At 43.6% G+C, this 19491-nt stretch overlaps 2 protein-coding genes across 2 annotated transcripts in view; one reads left to right on the forward strand and one right to left on the reverse strand.

The window, feature by feature from the left end:
• LOC109624218 (transcription factor Maf) overlaps positions 1-8734 on the forward strand; it is a 48026-nt gene extending 39292 nt beyond the window's left edge. The window contains exon 3 of the mRNA XM_069528935.1: positions 2649-8734. The gene's annotated coding sequence lies outside the window, so the exon portion shown is untranslated. The remainder of the gene's footprint in view (positions 1-2648) is intronic.
• wwox (WW domain containing oxidoreductase) overlaps positions 2443-19491 on the reverse strand; it is a 127287-nt gene continuing 110238 nt past the window's right edge. The window contains exon 9 of the mRNA XM_069528934.1: positions 2443-3867. Coding sequence (XP_069385035.1) covers positions 3676-3867 — 192 coding nt within the window. The 3' untranslated portion in view covers positions 2443-3675. The remainder of the gene's footprint in view (positions 3868-19491) is intronic.

Raw genomic sequence — 19491 nt, forward strand, 5'->3', positions numbered from 1 at the left:
CCTATACAATTATTAAAAATATATAATCTCAGAAGAAAGTCTGCAAGCAAAGCACATGTGCAGATATTGAAAGGAAATCATATTTTCATCGACTCGACAGTAGTACTTAATGAAAATTGATCAACAGTTTTAATCACAATGTCATCTTCAAGAGGGAGATGGAGAGAGAGCAGGGGGGAGGGAGGGAGGAGAACAGGAAGCCAGACTTTATTGCCCGCTGTAGTTAGATGGTAAATTTCCTCCTGGCAGATATTTATTGAGTTAGTTGAGTCTAGAGAGAGCTTTAACATTGATTGTGATCATTAAATATATCCGCTCGAAATGGCAACATGGCATTCCCTCAGTCAATGGAGCCAATAGGAGCAGAACAAAGGCATAATCAAATCAATCCTCTCATAATTATTCTTTGAGAGGTGAAATTAATCACGAGAAGAAATAAAAACAATAATGGAAAATGAAATGGTCAGTCGTAAACAATTACTGCCCAAATTGAAATAAAGTCAGTGAAGGGAGAAAGTCAACGATAAATCCGACTAATTAAAATAAAACTCTAATGTATCTTGGTTATTTGGTTTGCACCAGCTTTCAGTTATCACACTGTCTTGTTCTGTTATTATAAGAGAGAAATAAAGAGATGGAGAGATGGAGAGAAAGTGTGTGTGTCTGCTTGTGTGTGTGTGAGTGTTCGAGGAATACACTGTGGGGTCAAAGGATCAAGGTCCTCCTCTTGTGAGAGCCGTGCTTTGCTCTCCTCCCTGCTCGCTGAGAGGAAGTGTAGCTCATTGATTAGCTATCAGATGATTCCGATACGGCCTGATCGATAGGACTTTGTTCGAAAAGCCAGGCAGGACCCTCCCTCTTCACTCAGACACACACACACACACACACACACACACACACACACACACACACACACACACACACACACAGCCCCATGGATCGGCCACTGCAGCATCCAGCCACACAAACGTCTGCTTGTTGTTTGTTCTCCTGAAGAATTTCCTTTGTGTCCTGAGTTCAGTCGAGGGCTTCCTCAAACGTTGTTTTCTATAGCTCCTCGTTTATAGAGCCGTCATTGACAAGCCTGTAAGCTCGGCTTTGCTTCTTAGAATTCACCTCATGAAATCTGGGTATACTAAGTGCATGGGTTGAAATGCTATTCTGACTTCAGCCAGGTCAAAATTTGACGAACTGAGAAGACAGATTTAGTTTAGCATCAGTTTGCTGATCTGCAGTGAAGTCAGAAACTGTTATAATACTTTAGCTCACTTTCTTTCTTTTCTAAATGATTCTTGTGCTGACTTTATTCCCAGTTTGACTCTAGAATGTAAAACAGTATCTGCTTTAGAATTGCTCTGAAAAAGTCCCATTTCAGTAGAAGTGAAGTGTGACACATTGCAAGAAATTCTCCCTTAGTTATTCTTGGAGTGACACAGTCAAGAGCGGGTTGTCCACTAATTGCAGGGTTGTCGGTTTGATCCTTGGCACTTTCTAAATGTTGAAGTGTCCTTGGGAAGACACTGAACCCAGAGTTGCTGCTTAGCCATGTGAATGTGTGTTGAATTGATGAACGAGAGGCAAGTCGTCAAGCACTGTGTCCGTTAACCACAGAGATAAAAACAAAGCACAGAGAGAGGGAGGGAAACTAAACAGCTGACATGCTAAACGCTAACTGAGAAATACAGACAGATGCTGGAGGAAGAGACTGGTGATGAGGCTCAGCAGCCTGCACACTAAGAACATGCACATGGTGAAAATAGGCTCCATGACTGGACAATTCTCACGGTGAGGCGTCAAAGGCAGTTATATGAAATACTTTTTTCTCACTGTGTACATGTGGGATCCGACTGTTCTCACCGATCGTACGTGTGTCTGTGTTCCAGGCATGTCCTGCACTGTGAAAGGACAGTGATAAGACACCTGTAGTGTGGGTACAGTAGAGATAAAACAGGGCAGGACGCTGGTATCGGTGTCTGCACAGGCCACAGCTGTGTAAAGGCTCTGCATGTTTCTGACTGAACATGTCAGTGTGTCTGCACAGGGGAGTGTTTGTGTGAAATAGAAGAACACTTGTCTAACTACCTCTGCGGAGTAGCTTATGTTTTCACCTCTATCTGTGTTGTTATTTATGCAAAAACTACTCCACAGATTACCATGAAACTTGGGTAATGTGGAATAGGTCGGGTCATTGACGGGCTGTTTTTTGACTTTGAGACTAATTGTCCAAGGAATATTGATCTTGATAAAAAAACAAAAAAACAGGTGCCATTAGGGAGGATTTCTATAAGTGTGTTCAATTTGGTGCAGCTTGATTGAATCTAATGGGACTTTTTTTTCTTGGCGGAGGTTTGAGCTCTGAGTGCCGTCATCTCGGCTCGTCGCTCTGCTCACAGAACCTCCAGGCTCAGTGTTGTGACATAAAGCACATGAGTGAAGCAAAGAGAAAAATGATATACTTTTATTTTGTATCATCAAACTGTGGCAGCGACGTGGCTCCAGTGTTGTTTAGTCATCAGCTCTCTACACATACATCTCCCTCAATGGAGCGCACATGAATGGACATTTCACTTTCTGTGGTTAAAAAGATTTCACATACATGTTACTTACTGAATCTTATCTCACGATATTTTTTGTTTGTTTTTTTACAGATATGACACTGGAACGCTGATGTTTCAAGAGCAACCTACGGCATCCCGACTGCCACAAAGCACAAGGTCTCAAAAGCGTCCAAACAGAGAAACAAACCCAAAGCCAGAGTTCAACATTAATACAACGATGAAGAAGAAAAAAAAAAAAAAACCAAGAGACTGAAATCCCATATTTTTCTGGTCAAACAACAAGGGAGGAAACACAGAAATTAAAGATCACAGACTCTGGAAATAAGATTCTCCACCATCTGTATTCAAATGGACACAGGTCATCCCGTAAATACCTCCAAATTGTGATTAAGACTTACCAGAGTATAGATTATTAATACTTAGGCTGAGTCCAATTGCGAACAGAAAAAATATGATGTCCACACCCTTTTAGCACATGCCCCGAAACCAGGATGTAAATATTGTACAGTAAAGGAATAGGGACATTGATAAGAAATGAAACTATTGCAGAATATTGTATATAGCCATAAGGATCCTACTTCTAGTGTGTTTATATATCCATAAGTGTCACATGCCCATTACTCCTTATTTCTTTTGTGCCCAAAAAAGATTTAGCACAATGATTAAACAACTCTCACTGTATCTGGAGAAGAAACATCATCATCTACGTAGAGCTAGACAAGAGGAAACTGAAAACACAGACAATAATTGGAAAGACAGAATATTCACTAATACTGGAATCAGATGCCTTTAAGTTTATAAAAGAGAGAAAGAAGAAACTGTAAGACCCCTGAATTCCCCCCCCCCCGCTGTAATGTACCACAACAGAGCTGAACACAACAGATTTTTATTCAATAGAGTGTATATGGACCCCCCCTCCCCCCGTACTGTATATGTAGTGTGTTTTAGCCCCTGTAGTCACGTGATGGACTTCTGTGGTTGGCAGCTCTTGTATAGTGCAGTCAGAGTGCAGTTATCTTTTCTTCAGTTTATATCTAACTGGACGTCCCCATGATTTTTATTACTTTTTGGCTAGTCCCCCTCCTCCTCCTCATTCTGCTCCTCGTCCTCATGTCCGTCAGAGGGCCTGTATTCCCGCAGACGTCTCTGCCACCAGGCGCTCGCTCAGCTCCCACAGACTGGCGGCGCTGCTCTGGTCCTGGGCCTGCGTGGACGGCAGGCAGCGGAAGCAGTTGTTGAAGTACATGCCTCCCAGCCCCTCCAGCTCCGGGGCCACAGCGCAGTACACCGTGGTGGCCGCCCCTTGTTGCTGCGGACAGAGGAACAGAGAAGAGAGACAAGATCAGCGGGTGTCCAGGTGGAATCAGCCTGCAGGAGGAGAGAAATTTCGGGGAACTCAACCACCGACACACGGACATGAGGACATGTCTTGTCCAGAGAAAGAGAGGACGAACAACGAACACTGCAACGCGACTAAATCCTTGTGTCCTCTGCAAACACACACAACACAAAAAGAGACAACAGGACAGAGTGTCTACAGGAAAAAAATAATAATAATGCCGTCACTCCCCTCCCCCTGAAGCCCATGATGACTGGGTCATATTACCATGGGAACAGCGTAACCCCTTCCTGTACATATATTTATATACATATATTTATTTATTTATTTCTCTACCCAGTGTGTACAGGACCTCTGGCTATATGGGACCATATGAATGCTACAGATGTAAAGACTCACAGTGGAACAGGTGAGAGCATGGACAAGGAAATTACACCAGCTCCTGTGTGGATGGGAATCACAGTGGAAACGATGACTATTATGTAAATTGTAAAAGAGCAGGTTTTAATGTCATGAATATGTATATTTTCACATGATGTGCATATGAGTTCCGCCAGACTCTTCAGAGTTGAGAGTAAGCACTGGAAATGGAAACAATTCTGTATCTCTGTGTTTGAATCAGAAGTTGATTGGTTATAGATAAGTGGTATTTTCACGTAAAATACACACATACACACACACACACACACACACACACACACACACACACACACACACACACACACACACACACACTACAAGTCTTTCCCTCCAGCTGTTTGTCAGTCCGCTCTCATTTTAAAGGCGAGTTTAAATCTGACGATCGGCCGAGTCTCAACCCGGAAATGTCTCTGTTTCATGTCGTCTAAAGCTGAGACTCGCTAAAAGTGAAACAGTATTTGAACGCAACCTGCTAAGTTTACACCCTGCCCCGTCAGTCAGTAATTAGTGGGGATATTCTTGGAGGAGAGAGAGATTTCTGTGACATTTGAAAATGAAAGCTGAAACGGCAGCAGAATAAACACGTCCGAGAGAATTACACACATAACCCAACTGCTCAAAGAGGGATCTTTCATGTTGCAGCTCCGGCTAAAAGCTGCTGTGACAGCTTCCCTGCAAACTCCAAGGCTGGAGATGACTTCTATACGGCCACATGAAATGGTTCGCCTCTTTATCTCCCAATGAGAGGGAGGGGGGGTGGCAGGGAGAGTGAGAGGGAACACTGATGTGACGACTGAGGACTAATGTTTCGCACAGAGCACTGGCTCTAACTGAGACAACCCATATTTGCAGTCGTCAAACATGGGCAAGACACAAACATACACACATGCATAATGGAGCCATGTTACATGCCAACTGTTTGAACAGCTTCCTAAAGCAGCTGTAAGAGCAACACACGAAGTGGAAAGATCCATCGAGGTCCAGAGCATCGATACTTCAACACATGAGTACAGAAATATGCACAAAATGCAAATGCATTAAACAAAAAACACACAAATCAGATTCCAAGAAATATTCTTCTCAACACTCACATATGCACGCACACACACACACACACAAGCCCCTTTAAGCTCAGAGTAAACTTCCACCAGGAGGAGCCGTGGTGTGTAACGTCGCAGCAGCAGATTGAGCGTGTTTGAAGTGCAGTGTGATGAGAGAGCCGGTAAACAGCAGATGAAACGGCAGCATCTCTCTGTGCGCCGCTGTCTGTCTCACCTGCCAGTGGGGCGATAACTTCATCCACATCACATGCCGCCATATCAAAGACAGACAAATGCCAAGCAGTGTCTCCGAGTTGCAGGTTCACACGCGCTCAGTTTAACTCATCTCCCCCCGCTTAGGGCATCTGATTTAGTTCGTCTGAAATGCCTTTCAAACTCCACTGAAGATTTCAGTGCTGCTGCCTCTGATTTGCCGACGCCCCCTTGAACTTGGCTGACTTTTAGAACAGTCTGTTTGTGTCCAGTTACCAAACTCTGGTCCTGCTCTACAGTTGAAATACCAATAAAAAACTTCCATGGTCGTAATCCAGATTTATGTGGCTGAATTTAAAATGAAGGCTTTGGGACTTTTTTTTCCCAAAAGGTCTGAAATATTTTTGAAAAATCTTCAGTGAAAAGCAAAAGTGTGTACTTCTACTTCTCTGCAGTACAGTTTGTGGTACTTGCACACAACGTAAACTTGGCCCGTTGGTGCGGTGTGTCCAGCAATGTGCTATCTTATTGGTGTTTAGCTCATCCCCCCTCACCACTTGACCTTGCGACCTCTGTAGAAGATAAGGCAGATGAGATTAGACATTAACATGCTCAACCACCCACCACAGCCATCTATCATTGTGTGTTTGCAGATAGGAGGCATGCCGTGTTTGAGGCAGGGGGTTGGGGGGGGGGACAACATAAAATGCCCAACAACCTTGATACACGTACATTACACAACTACAAGCAATTACATATCTACACATGCTAACAAACGTATTCTCAAATTAACACTTGGGACAATCTACATGAAAGGTAATATCACAGTGTGTGTCAAATTTGTCTCTGGTGAGACAGATGTTTCCGTCCCATGTGAAACTGTAGATTATGCCTGTAAATTTAGCTGTTTACAAACTGATGGATTTTACTGTGTGTCTTTCTATCTTCTGCAACTAAATGTGAATCATGACCTTGTGTACCGTAATCTTTCCTCAGAAAAAAAAACATCTGTGGTGTTTAAGAGTTGTTCTCAATTATCCAGAGCTGTCGACTGTGACTTGACTCAGACTTCAGATGCAGAAATATGGGGCGGGACGTGGACTCATCTGAGAAAAAACTATATCCAGCAAATGTCCATGCTGAAGGCTGCAAAGATTTTTTTAGTTTAAGTAGTAAGTAAAGTGTATTTACTTCATCATTGTGAGCGTGTGGTTCCCCGCCTATTGCTGTGCAAAGGGCCTGGTCAGAAAGCCACTCACACGTACCCACCTCAGATATTTCATTGTAGGCCCTCAAAAGCATCTCTTAAATAGAAAAGGGTTTGACTTCAGCATTTTAGCTTCACACCTATAGGTTTTTTTGACAATGATTTAAAAAAGCTCCTCTAGAGCTAGTGCTAATTGGTCAGCACAGTCAGTCTCCGGCAAAGACTTGAAAGACTCAGATGAAGACATGAGACGAGACCAGGACCTGTCCTGAATGACTTGAGACTTGGACACTTGGACATTCCTCCAAAAGAAAACACAGCTACCCCCTGATTTGGGGAGGGAAGAAGATGGGACAGGTGCACCAGATCAACACCAGATCTAAAATGATCCTCTATGCTAAAAATCACCCATAAAGTCCACAGCAATATGTTGAACCAAAGGAGCAGGTCAGAGTAAAGTGAGGAAAGTAAAATTTTACCCACTTTCGTGTTCATCTGCTTTCATGGGTCATAAAAACACACCCAAATACTGAGGAAATAAATTTACAACACACTGCAATAAGCTGACTGTAGATAAGCAGCAGAGAGCCTACGCTCCACCACCATGGCTCTGGAACTGCTCTGGGATCAGATCCAAGTCTTCCAATCTCAGTATTGACTCATAACCTGAGGACCTCATGAACTTGCAATAGATGTGTCCTTGTAAAGTGTTACGCAATAATCAGTTGTTGAAAGCTCGTATTCAAAAGCAAAAAGGTGGATGTGATGATGTTAAATTAACCGTATTGTTACTTTGCCGTGTTCTGTTCCGCGTCTTCCTCATCCAAGTTGTTCTCAGCCGTATAAGCATTTTTCTGATCCTATGCATGTGACCCTCCACCCCCACATCTGTAGTTACGACACTGACCTCTCCCTCTGACTTGGATGTAAATAAACCCAGTACTGTAGAGCAGTCTGTTTTTGGCCCATCCCTGTATATATGAACCTGTAAATACAAACAGCTATGCATGCTGAAAACCTAGCAATTCTTTCAGGTACTTTTATAATCCCCAAATTCTCATATGGCATGAAAAAAACTGAATAATTTAAAAAAAAGTGGAAAAAAAAGAAAAGATTACGATAAAAAAAAAAAAAGGTTTAAAATAAATGAGTTGATAATATTGTCAGGCAATATCCTCTCCTGGACAGTGTGTGTAGAGTCTTCCTTCCTTTCTTACTCCTGTGGGTGGTTCTCTTCCTTTGCCTGTCCTTCTGTGTTTCTGCTCACCATCTGTGTCAGTTGTTGTCAGTTGGCATTTGTACAGCAGCGAGGGTTGAGGCAGAGCAGACAAGAGAGAGGAGGCACTCACCAGCTGACCTCTGTGACGGCACTCCAGTTCAGTGCAGTGCTAAATAATGGCAAAACGGACAAAGCCATTTGCTATTTAAATAAACCACAGATCACAGCAGTGTATGTCCACACTTGAGGGACACTAGATATATGCAGTTGGCCCAAGGAACGTTTTTTTTGGTCAGAACCAAAAATTATTTTTGTCTGCTGGAAGTTTGGTCAAGCACCGAGCTTTGCCCTGTTTTAGTCACTGTCCGGTTTTAAGAAAACATGTGAACTACAGATTTTTTTATATAATCAGATCTGTGATTGCTAAAATCCATGAATCTCATCAGTACTTGGTGAATCAAAAAACATTTTTCTACAATCTAGTGTAAAACAGCGGCAGCATTTAGACAGTATTTCCTGGCGTGTAAGCCGAGGATCAGGAGGAGTGCGGTTTTTGCCTCAGCCCTCTGCCCAGCCTCGTGGACTAGCTATCCTAAACATGGGACTCCAAAGGGATTGTGATTCTGTTTTGGGAATGTTTTTTTTTCTCAACCTGTGATGTTTAAAATAGATGGAGGTGTCTGATTTTTAATCTGTGCTAAAGATATTTTACATTTAATAAATAACCATTGAAATCATGAGCTTCCTCTTTGTACTCCTGTGTTTATGTGTGTGCTTGTGGTCCAGGTATGTTGTGGAGACTTAAATCTGTTTACACAGTCACATTATGGGGACTTGTCTTCCTTATGGGGATAAAAAGCAGGTCACCATAACATAAATCATTACATTTTAAGGTGAAGACATGTCTAAAGGTTAAGTTTAGGGTTATGTTAAGGTTAGGGAAGTAGTAACTATGGTTTGAGTTGGTCTCCAGGAAATCAATGTAAGTCAATGCAATGTCTTCTAAATTCATGGAGACACAACCATGGGTGTGTGTGTGTGTGTGTGTGTGTGTGTGTGTGTGTGTGTGTGTGTGTGTGTGTGTGTGCGTGCGTGCGTGCGTGCGTGCGTGCGTGCGTGCGTGCGTGCAAAGCAATCTTTTGCCCTCAGCCGTAGTAACCTCTTGCAAGCCGACAGCTCAGCTGAGCGTGCCTGGCCCAGCTGTAGAGGGAATCCTGGGTAATGCGGTCCTCTCAGATAAACAAGATGTCCTTCCATTCAGCTTGACCACTCAACCAAGAGCAGTGGAGATTAGCAGCTCAAACACCTCAGCGCACACTTCAGAACGCACCCTGACACTCACCCCTCTGACTCCACGCTGACCTCTGTCACCCTGACTCAGGTAGGCCAAAGGTCACACTAGACGAATGCAGATGACTGAGTCGATCATTTGAACAGTTCTAGCACCATTAGATAGTTTATAAAACCATATCTTGAGGAGAATAGATTATAATGTGCACTCATTCAGCAGCCTGGAGTACAAGGTTAAGCCTCTATTCAAGTAAGAGTTACGTCTGACTGACTCCTTGTTTAGATCTGCACAGAATGACCAGCTCTCCTCATCCCAGGTTTCCCCAGTGATTAGTATATTCCTGGTCATCTGTACATACTAAACTCTATTTCATACCCTCCATTAGCCCTCTGGCTGATGGCTAATACTCACCTATGGGCAGTGGGCTCCCCTGAGGGGCATTAAGGACAGGATGGAGGGACCAGCCTCCTTCCTCCCTCCATCATCTGCTCAATCTCTCTCTCTGTCCGTCTGTCTGCTTTGCCCCCTGCTCCTTCTTCTGCCCCTGCTTTTCCATCAAACCTCGGCAGTCCCACATACACCCCCCCCCCCATTCCAGGCCTCATAACTTACAGGACTGGGCATTCAGTGCTGCTGTAGCCGAGGTCTCATGGGTAAATGGTCATAGTAGGGGAGTAAATGGATCTCTTTCCCTCGAGTCCCAGCTCACAGATGAGCTCTGTAGACATTTTTTTCTTTCCACTGCATATAAGTGATGCAGCAGAAGATGAGAAGGCAGAGAGAGAGAAAGGAGCAGAGGAGTAAACTATGAAAGAGTGACAACAACACAACACAAAGCACTGCCCCCCCCCCCCCCCGCCTGCACTATTTCTCTCTTTCCCTGCGGCCCTCCCTTTACCCCTTCTGCACCAGATAAGATCAACCAAGTGTCAGTCATCAACAGCCTCCTGTCACACTGTGATTGTTCATCTGTTCTGTGTGTGTGTAAATGCGCAGTCCAATGCGACATCCCTGCATACATTTAATGCCCACATGTTCAAGGGAACAATAGAAGAGGAAGTGAGGAACGAGGTGGAGGGAATGCAAAGGACAAGAGGGAGAGGAGGAGGGGAGGCATAACGATGAGAGGAGGGACAAGGCGAAGGAGTAGGAGAGGAAGGAGATGAGGGAGCTAGGACACAAGGCATCCAAGGGGAAAACGACGGGGAGTCAGAAGGACTTGCGCAGCGACTGTGAAACTATCTCATTTTTATCTTGCGAGAGGACTTTCGAAGTGATCCGCACAACCTAATTATTTTCCCCTAATAAAAGCAACATATGCTAAGACAATAAAAGGCCTTATTGGACACCTATTCATTAAAGAGGAGCAGTAAAAGGAGCAGGACTCTGGCACAGGGATAAGCTTTTAAAAGGGCTTTTCTCTGGCTGGAAATGGCCTTAGTCTTCCTTTAGCATGCCCATATGGGTGCATAGCCCACCATAAAAGATCTGAATTATACATGAAGAGTCCTGGCTGCTTTATTGGCTGTGATCGGCTTTTTCACTCTCACCCGACTTCGTCAGTGCACGACACCTCAAAGTTTGGACTGAATCACTCTGATCCTATCTCTTGTGTATGAAAGTCATGCAGTTTTGTGCAAAGAAATCCTCAAATGTAAAATACATATTGCTAATGACAACCATTCAGCAGCAGCAAGATAGCAGCATAATTCACAAAAGTTGGTTAAGTTAGTAACAGCAGGTTGAAATAACACATGCTGGCGACTCACGTTTGACAGTTTGGCACAGTGGAGTCATTATTCCATATGGTCAATGTACTGTTAGTGTCACTATGTTTCTATTATAAGAAGAGCAATGCTGTCTGTGTGTTGGTATGTGACTGTGTGATGAGCTGGTGTAATAGGGCCACACACAGGTGTGTGCATGCTCACCTCCTCACTGATGCACCAGCTAATTGGTCTCCTGCGGCAATCTGACATATTCACACACTCAGAATCTCTCAGACACATTCAGGCACATGCACGTACCAAAAATGTCTCTCTCTCTCACATACACGTAGTGAGCAGTAGCTACCTGCATGGCTACAGAATCTGCAAACACAATGATGCACGCGCCCACATGCACAGACAACCTGCAGAGTGTATTTCCAAATGAACTCATTATCACAGTGCTGACTCCAAGTGAAGGATGACACCCTAACAGACTGCTCATACTGTACACACACCTACTGTAAGCTACCCGAAAAAAAAACAAAAAACGAATGACCAGAAAGGTGTCCTGTAAAACACAAGCTAAGAAAGAAAATGTACCCAAGAACCAAACTCGTCCAAGGAGCCTCCAAAATTCTCCACCTCAGAAAAGGCAGGCGCTCCTGAGCACCCAACACAAAGCAGACATTATGTGGCTTTTTGTTATGCTAAGTAGATGTATCAAGTTTAACAAATACAAAGAATCCAATCCCAAAATTGAACATCAGAACCAGGAAGGTTGCCTCATTGTTCAACAAAGACGCAAGGATGCATTCTTAAAGCTATCACACAAAGTGACAAAGGAAATTTTTATTTAAATGGCTCACATGAAATACCAGTGAATTAAAACTGAAATCCTTATTTCTTCTAAGCTCTTTTCTTCACAGATGAATTATCTATTTTTTTATTGTCAATATTTAGTTTGTTTGCTTTGAAACTCTTCTCAATATATTTAACATCAACTTCCTCTTTGTGGCCATGGTACAATAAAAAAAAAAAGTCTTGATTCACATTGTCTATCCTGCTCATTTAGCCATTCACTCTCACCCATTCTCCTCCCCCCTCGCCTCCCCCCTTCCCTTGTGGTGGAGGTCGAGAGAGGGATGTTCTGTTTTAAATAAGAAGGCAGCACTGGCCCATTAAACTCTGATAGTAATGATATTAATTTGGCAGGAACGTGTCATTTTCACAGGAGAGCAACTAGCTGAACTGTCATTATGCTCACGCACGCACACACTCACAGCGAAAGCATTCCGTCTCATTCACAATGTCTCACACACACACACACACACACACACACACACACACACACACACACACACACACACACACAAACGCGGAACACGTCACAGGAGAGCAGCTAGCGGTAACATTATGAGAGACTTGGAGAGATCTGCTAATGGGATAGATTAGCGTGCCCTTGGTCACAACGGCTACAACTGAGTGACTGGAGCTGTGACTTATATCCATGTCCAGCCCTCCACCCCTTTCTTCACCCCGCTTTACTCTCCTCTGCTGTACTTTCCCCTGCTTCTCTTCCTCTGACCCCTTTTTCTTCTTTTCCCCGTACTGCTCTGCTCATTTCCAGCTCCACATTTTATTCCATCTCTTGGTGCATTCTCAGCCATGATGAGGATCGAGCAGTGGAAACTTAGTTGTGATCAAGGACCCGATGTCTAGTTGCAAACCAGCGACACATTAACTAAATTGTTTTTTCATCATGGATCTTTGTTGATGGATAATAAATAACGGAGGACCTTACCAATCATTATCTGAATAAAAGTGATGGAAAATAAAGAGTGAGTGATATGAGCGAATGAAAAGCTGTAATCAACAACTGGACCACAATAAAATACTTTGTCACTCTTGTCACTTTTGGTCAAGTGCGGAACTGTGGGTCATCTTTCTGTCATCAGCTCTGTATTGACTTTTAAATGGATAAGAGTGATGATAGATGAAGATTCATTAGACGACGTTAAGAAGAAATGGAAAAAGAAAATAGAAAACTTAGCATATTATATGATAAGATGTCAAATTTACACAAGGAAAACACCCACGACTTCAGAGAGAGACTCGGACATTTGACCTGTAAATGATTTGATCAATGTGAAAAGCAGAAGTCATGAGAAATGATTAAGAGTGAGTCAGTTTAACTTTAAACTCTTTTATATTAGTTCCCACTGGTGTTCAAATGATTTGTTTCTCAGTTTTTTAACTGATAAAACTCATTACATTTTAGCTATAAGATCAAACATGCAGTATCAGATTTTTTTTGATTTGTGGTTTGTATTTGATGTTTTTAAAATCACTCTAGTGTATTTTCCAACAGTGACACTAATAAGAACTGTCCATGTCTGTCCCTATAACACAGACCCACACACTAATATATGTCTTCTCCCATTCAAACACATACTGACACTCAAAACTGTGAAAAAATTAGATGAATAGAAGAAACTACATGTATTTACCAATGTGTATTGGTATTCCGATCAAGTTGTGTTTGTGTGTGTTTTTGAGTCAACGTGATTGTGTGTTCTATTTTGTGTATGTGCGGGTGTGTGCGTGTGTGTGTGTGTGTCCACACTGACCCCATCTCGGCACTCCTGACCGGTTGAATGCGGGCTGCATAAATTAGTGCTGATGCTCTGCGATGTAATTATGCTGCTGTCAGGACGGCCCCTCTACTCAAATTCATTTTAATAAAGTTGGTCTCCAAGGTTACCGACCAGGGGTCACCTTCGGTGTCAGCCCCTATGGATCACGCCACTGGAACGTTCTGAAAGTCTGCGGTCGGAGAACGGTAACACCTCAACACGACAGCCTGAACCCCCACACCACAACACAAACACACCTCACGCTGACTTATTCAGGATGGAGAGAGGCAGGCAGCAGAAAAGAGGACAGAGGAAACAAGAGTGGCTGAAATGATGGTAGAAAGAGAGAGAGAGGAGGATCAAACTGTGAGAAGATTGGAGGGAAAACACAGGGAAGAGGGAAGGGGGGGGGGGTGCAAGGGTGAAAAGAGAGGTGGGTGATGAGGGAAGGAATGAAAATGAGCCGAAAAAGAGTAAAAGCGGGGGGAGGACAAGGGTAGAGGGACAAGGAGAGGGCAAGGGAGTGTCTCTCTTGGGCAGATGGCGGGGTGTATTCTCATTTGTCCTGCTACAGTGTGTGTGTGCTAACACTAACCTCCGGGGCAGAACTGCACCACAAAACACGCTCTCAATTAGCCAATAACACAGACCTGCACATACAGCTGGAGAGGGAGAAGCACTGCACTGTCTCTGCACAATAAACAGGTAAACACACGGTGGACACCGGCTGAATAAAGGCACATTTGAAATAACAATTAATTCATGTTGATGGTTGAATAGGAGGTTGTGTGTTAAAGTTTGATTTGTGTTACGCAGCAAAAGGCAATGAATAATCGTGATCCATTATGAGTGACCAATATAAACAGTGAAAAGAAAAAACAGCTAACTGGCAAGCAGTACGTTTTTCCATCTTCATATATCATTTGCCCCAGAAGTTATAGCAGAGACGGGCAAAGCTACAGGAAAATAAATATGATTGAGCAAAATTAAACGTGTTAATACCTTGAATAAAATCTAGTATTTTTCTGGGTTTGAACATTGTGTGAAACATTTATGTAAGTACTCAAGTCAACAAAATATATCACATAGGTCTAACAATTTTTAAACATTTAATGAAGAATTATTTCAAATTGAATGATGTTGGTAAATTCACCTAACAAGTAATGTTAATTACTTTTTGACAGAATTGGCTCATAATCAAAATCTGTCTGGATTTTAAAGTATTTCTGAAATCATATGCTCATATTAGTTCATCATCTGACTGGATGTATTATTACTCTATTTACCACCTGTGTTAGAAGTTAATGTCTTAGTGTGCAGCTGACCACGGCCCCACAACCCCCGGCACTCTCTTTTGCGAGAGATAGTGTGCGAGTGTGTCGCCCATGCAGCCGGGTGGGCCGGGGTGACTTTGACTGGCTGTGTAATAGTTACAGCAGCATGCTTTGTTAGCTGCAGGTAATTTATGGTTGAACTGGCCTGATCGTCTGATACAATCGACTGCCCTGACTGTCTTTACCGGCCGGCCCCAAAGACACAGAGGAAGACTCTATCCGAGAGACAGAGACACAGAGGAGGAGGGATGAAGACACAAATTTAACTGTCGCAATCTGGATTTAAACTGCAACATGCATGGAAATAATAAAGCCAAGAGATGAATGTGACAAAGGTGTACCAGGGAATGAGTAATGGAGGTGAAAGGCAGTGAGAGAGTGAGAGAAATTAAAGAGTTGCAGAGCAGTTAAGTTCTCAGCATCTCTCTTGAGGTGTGCTGAGAATTAGATTGCATTAAAGACTGACAGTCCATTCATCTGAACCATACCAAGAAGGAACATTTAGTTAATTGAATGATTAATAAATTCAGCTCACTCACACTATTTCACTCCAGTGGTGGCTTTGGATAAAAATGTCTGCCAAACTGGAGACGTCATATATCACTTGTTAGAAATCCTTGGCCTATAAGGCTCGCACTGAGCGTCAATATAACTTGAACTAGTCCAGCTGTGTACACAAAGCAAAGGGGGGTGCAGTGGCAGCGTGAGCGCTGAGCTGTTTAACCTTGTGCTCTGGCAGTTCTCAGTTTCATTAGGAGAAGATGGTGTTAAGGTTTTTGTTGCTGGCTCATCATTACCGGTGACTGAGAGACACGCGAGTCCTTCAGCTCCATCCAAAGTCTAACCGGAGAGCCGGCCAGCACCTGTCTCTCTAACATGGAAAGGCTCGAGAGTCTCCACGCCCACTTTGCTGCACCTTACTCCCCCTAATAAAGACAGGCACAGACCCTTGCTCTACATATACCTTTCCTTCACCTCCTCTTCTAATCCAGTTAGGCAGGAACATCCTCGCCCTTCTCTCTACTCCCTCGTTCCCTCGTTTTCTAGGATCGGATGCTCTAATCCAGTCTGTCAGTCCAGCCAGGTCCCTGACTGCTGTTCTCTTTTCATCTCCCACCTTCAAACAGAATGAGGACGCTTTCATATCACCGGGTGAGTGACAGGTGGGGGAGCCAGGCAGAGACAGGTCCGTGATGTGGACAGGCACTTTGTCCTGTTTAAATACACTAATGGAGGATAAGAAGCCTGTCACGGGGACAGGTGGAGATAGGACGGGACAGAAGACACAGACACTCATCTATAATATGGACAGTTTATGAACGCAGAGACAGGGATGTGCAATATATTGCATCAGATAGCAGAGGTTGCGGTGGAGGGCAAAGCGACTCCAGTCTCACCTTAACTCTTTGAGTTTGTTTCATCATGAAGAAAAACACACAATTTGACATGGTTTCCTCTTTCAAGCTTCATTTTGTCTTTTGAGAACAAAAGAGCGTCTTAGTTAGCCCCAGAGCAACTGACGGATGTTTGCAAACGCAAGAGTCCAAGAACAGTGTTTCTCTTATTCCTGGGTGAGAACACTCCAATTTCACTGCTACATTAACACACAAATCACTGATGAACGCACACACATAAACACACACACACTCATCTGGATCGCAGCTTACACGCCCAGTAGGCAGCCGTCTGGATAGATGGCACCTGCATACGGGAGGAGAGGGCACACAAATGGGATTCGAAAGTGAAAGGGGGAGTGTGCAGAGGTGGTGGTGTGGGGGTGAGTCCATAAATAGGATTGTGCAGGAAGCAGGGCGAGCTAAATAGGATTGTAATGTACAGCAAAGGATGTATAAATAGGATATGAGAGTCCAAGCTGTGTTCTCACTAGTCCCACGTCCCTGTGGTATAGGAGTTCTCTAGCACTGGCCTGCTCCATGTATGCATGTGTGTGTGTGCCAGTGTGTGAGTGTGTAAATAAAGTCCATTAATGTGGAGGCTAATCTTGAGGCACCTGTCTCCTCAGGCAGAGTGTGACCTCCACTAGCCAGGTTCACCCATGTTTGTTCACCCGTCCCATTCTGCACCTCCTCCCTCTCCTCAATCCTCACATCCCTCTCTTTTTTCATTTCCACTCACTTTGTTTTTCATATTTCATTAATGAGATCTGTGTTTTCTTCGCTCTCTCTTTTCTTGACCTCTCTGAGCAGGTAAACTATCACTCTGGCCGGCTCTACACTGCTCCCCCTCCAAGAGAGGTCCACGGTCACAGCTCCGTCTCCCTCTCTCTGTGTCTCTCTCTCACTGCTTTTTGGGGTCAGTGGGCTTTGGGAGCTGTCAGCTCAGGGCTGGTGTCTGGTGGCTGACGGACTAAGGTCAGAGGTCAGGGATCAGAAGTTAGAGGGCAGGACGTGACCCTAAAGACAAACAGCATGAGGAGAAGGTCGTACCCCTGTAGGAGCCTGTCATTCTCCACACAGGGGGTAATGTAGTGTTAGCATACATACAGTGTGTGTACTGTGTGAGTCTCTCATATTTATATGTTGATGCCCTCTCCCTTTTGTTTTTTTCCTACAGTAATCAGACCCCTTCACTTATCGCATATCATTTTATTGTGTTGTAGATTTAATTTAAAAACAATAAACTGCCATTTCCCCCCTTATCCTTTGAGGGTTGTGGGGGAGATGGAGCCAATCCCAGGTACACCCTGGACAGGTCGCCAGCATATCGCAGGGCCAATTCCCAGTCATGCATGCAAACTCCACACAGAAAGATCCCAGCCGTACCAGGATTCAAACCAGGAACCAAACTCACAGTGGCTTTAATATTGTGAAAGAGGTTTAAAACCACCAGGACTCTTACTAAAGTCGACCATCTGGCAAAATTAAGAACCCGGCAAGAAGGGCCTTAGTTTGGGAGGTGACCAAGAGCCCTAGGGTCACTTTAACAGAGGTCTGCAGAGATGGAAGAACTTGCTGGAAGGACAGGCAGACTCTATCAGGTCTTTATGTCAAATGGCTACATGGAAATAAAGGGAATATGGCAGCAACCTTGGAGTAAGTGAAGTGTCAGGATTTCACCAATAAGATTCTCTGGTTTGATGAGAAAAAAACTGCACACAAAACAAAACACTAAGTCTTGCAAACTCCCACTCATTGCCAGGATAACACATATGGGGACACGTGGAGGTCAGAATTTAGGGAAGGATGAATGTATCCGAATACAGAGAATTTCTTGAAGAAAACCTACAACCTGAGACTGGGGCGATGGTTCACCTTTCAGCATGATAACAATGACCTTAAGGATACAGCTTGTCTCTGACTGTCCTTTAGTGGCCCAGCAGAGTTAAACCCCATGGAACATTTATCTAGAGATCGAGAGAGTGGGAGTTTGCAGATGCTTCTCATCCAGTTTGATAGAGCTTGAGAGGATCTGCCAGGAAGAATGGAATAAAATGCTCACACCCAAGAAAAGTGAGAGCTGTAATTGCTGCTAAAAGAGCATCTGCAAAGCACTGAACTATGGGTCTGAATCAGTTTTTTAATGCATTTGCAATTACTTGACATAAACGTGTATTCACTTTGTCACTATGGCTAGTTGAGTGTGGATTGATGGGAAGAAATGTCCATTTTATCACACTTGACCTCCACGTGCCGTGTGTCTGTGCCATGACATATGCTGTGATGTGTGAGATGTGTCATGTTAGCATGGTATGCATCTATTAGCCTGTTTATGGTTCCTTGTCGGAGCAGCTCCTCTCCTCCGCCCATGATTACATTACCAACCCGTTTACACTGCCAAGGTCACAGTGGACCGCTATGAAAACATCATCTTCTCCATGCACCAAGGCAACAATGCATACAAAACTGACAAAGACACAGGCAGTTAGTCACACGCTGTGAGCAATATATACATACTCTCCTACAGTCATAGCATCATATTTTAACTGTGTATGTTTGTGTGTAGGGCCCAGAGGAGCACGCTGCCTCCTCAGACAGATAATGGATGGTAGGACTAAAAGAGACTGAGGGGAATTAAGATAAACACACTCTGATAAAAACTAACCTGCCTGGCCGCACCGCTGTCTGTTTACCATGAATTAAAACATATCACATATGCTGCATGGACATACAAGCATGCACGCACGTGCACATAAACACTGATACATGCATGCAAACACGCAAACAAATAGTTTACACTTAGGATTTTATGATGGATTTATATACAAAGGCATGCTTAAACAGTGGAATAGATGTTTGGATAGTGGCGGCTCTTTGAGTAATTGATCTATGAATCACACACAAGAGATCTTGTAAATTATGAAGACAAATAAACTCTCCATATATCAGGCCCCTATTATAAAATGTTAAGCAGATTTAAACAGATAGAAATATATCTGCTTAGACAAGGACGTTTATTTTTTGTTCGCAGGTGTCCTGCATACAGATCACATAGACTATCAGAGACAATCACATTCTGGATCCAGAGCCAAGCTCAGGACAAAGAAACAATAGAATTGTTCGCAAAATTA

Source organism: Paralichthys olivaceus, chromosome 7 (genome assembly GCF_024713975.1).
Source record: "Paralichthys olivaceus isolate ysfri-2021 chromosome 7, ASM2471397v2, whole genome shotgun sequence".
Lineage (NCBI taxonomy): Eukaryota > Metazoa > Chordata > Actinopteri > Pleuronectiformes > Paralichthyidae > Paralichthys > Paralichthys olivaceus.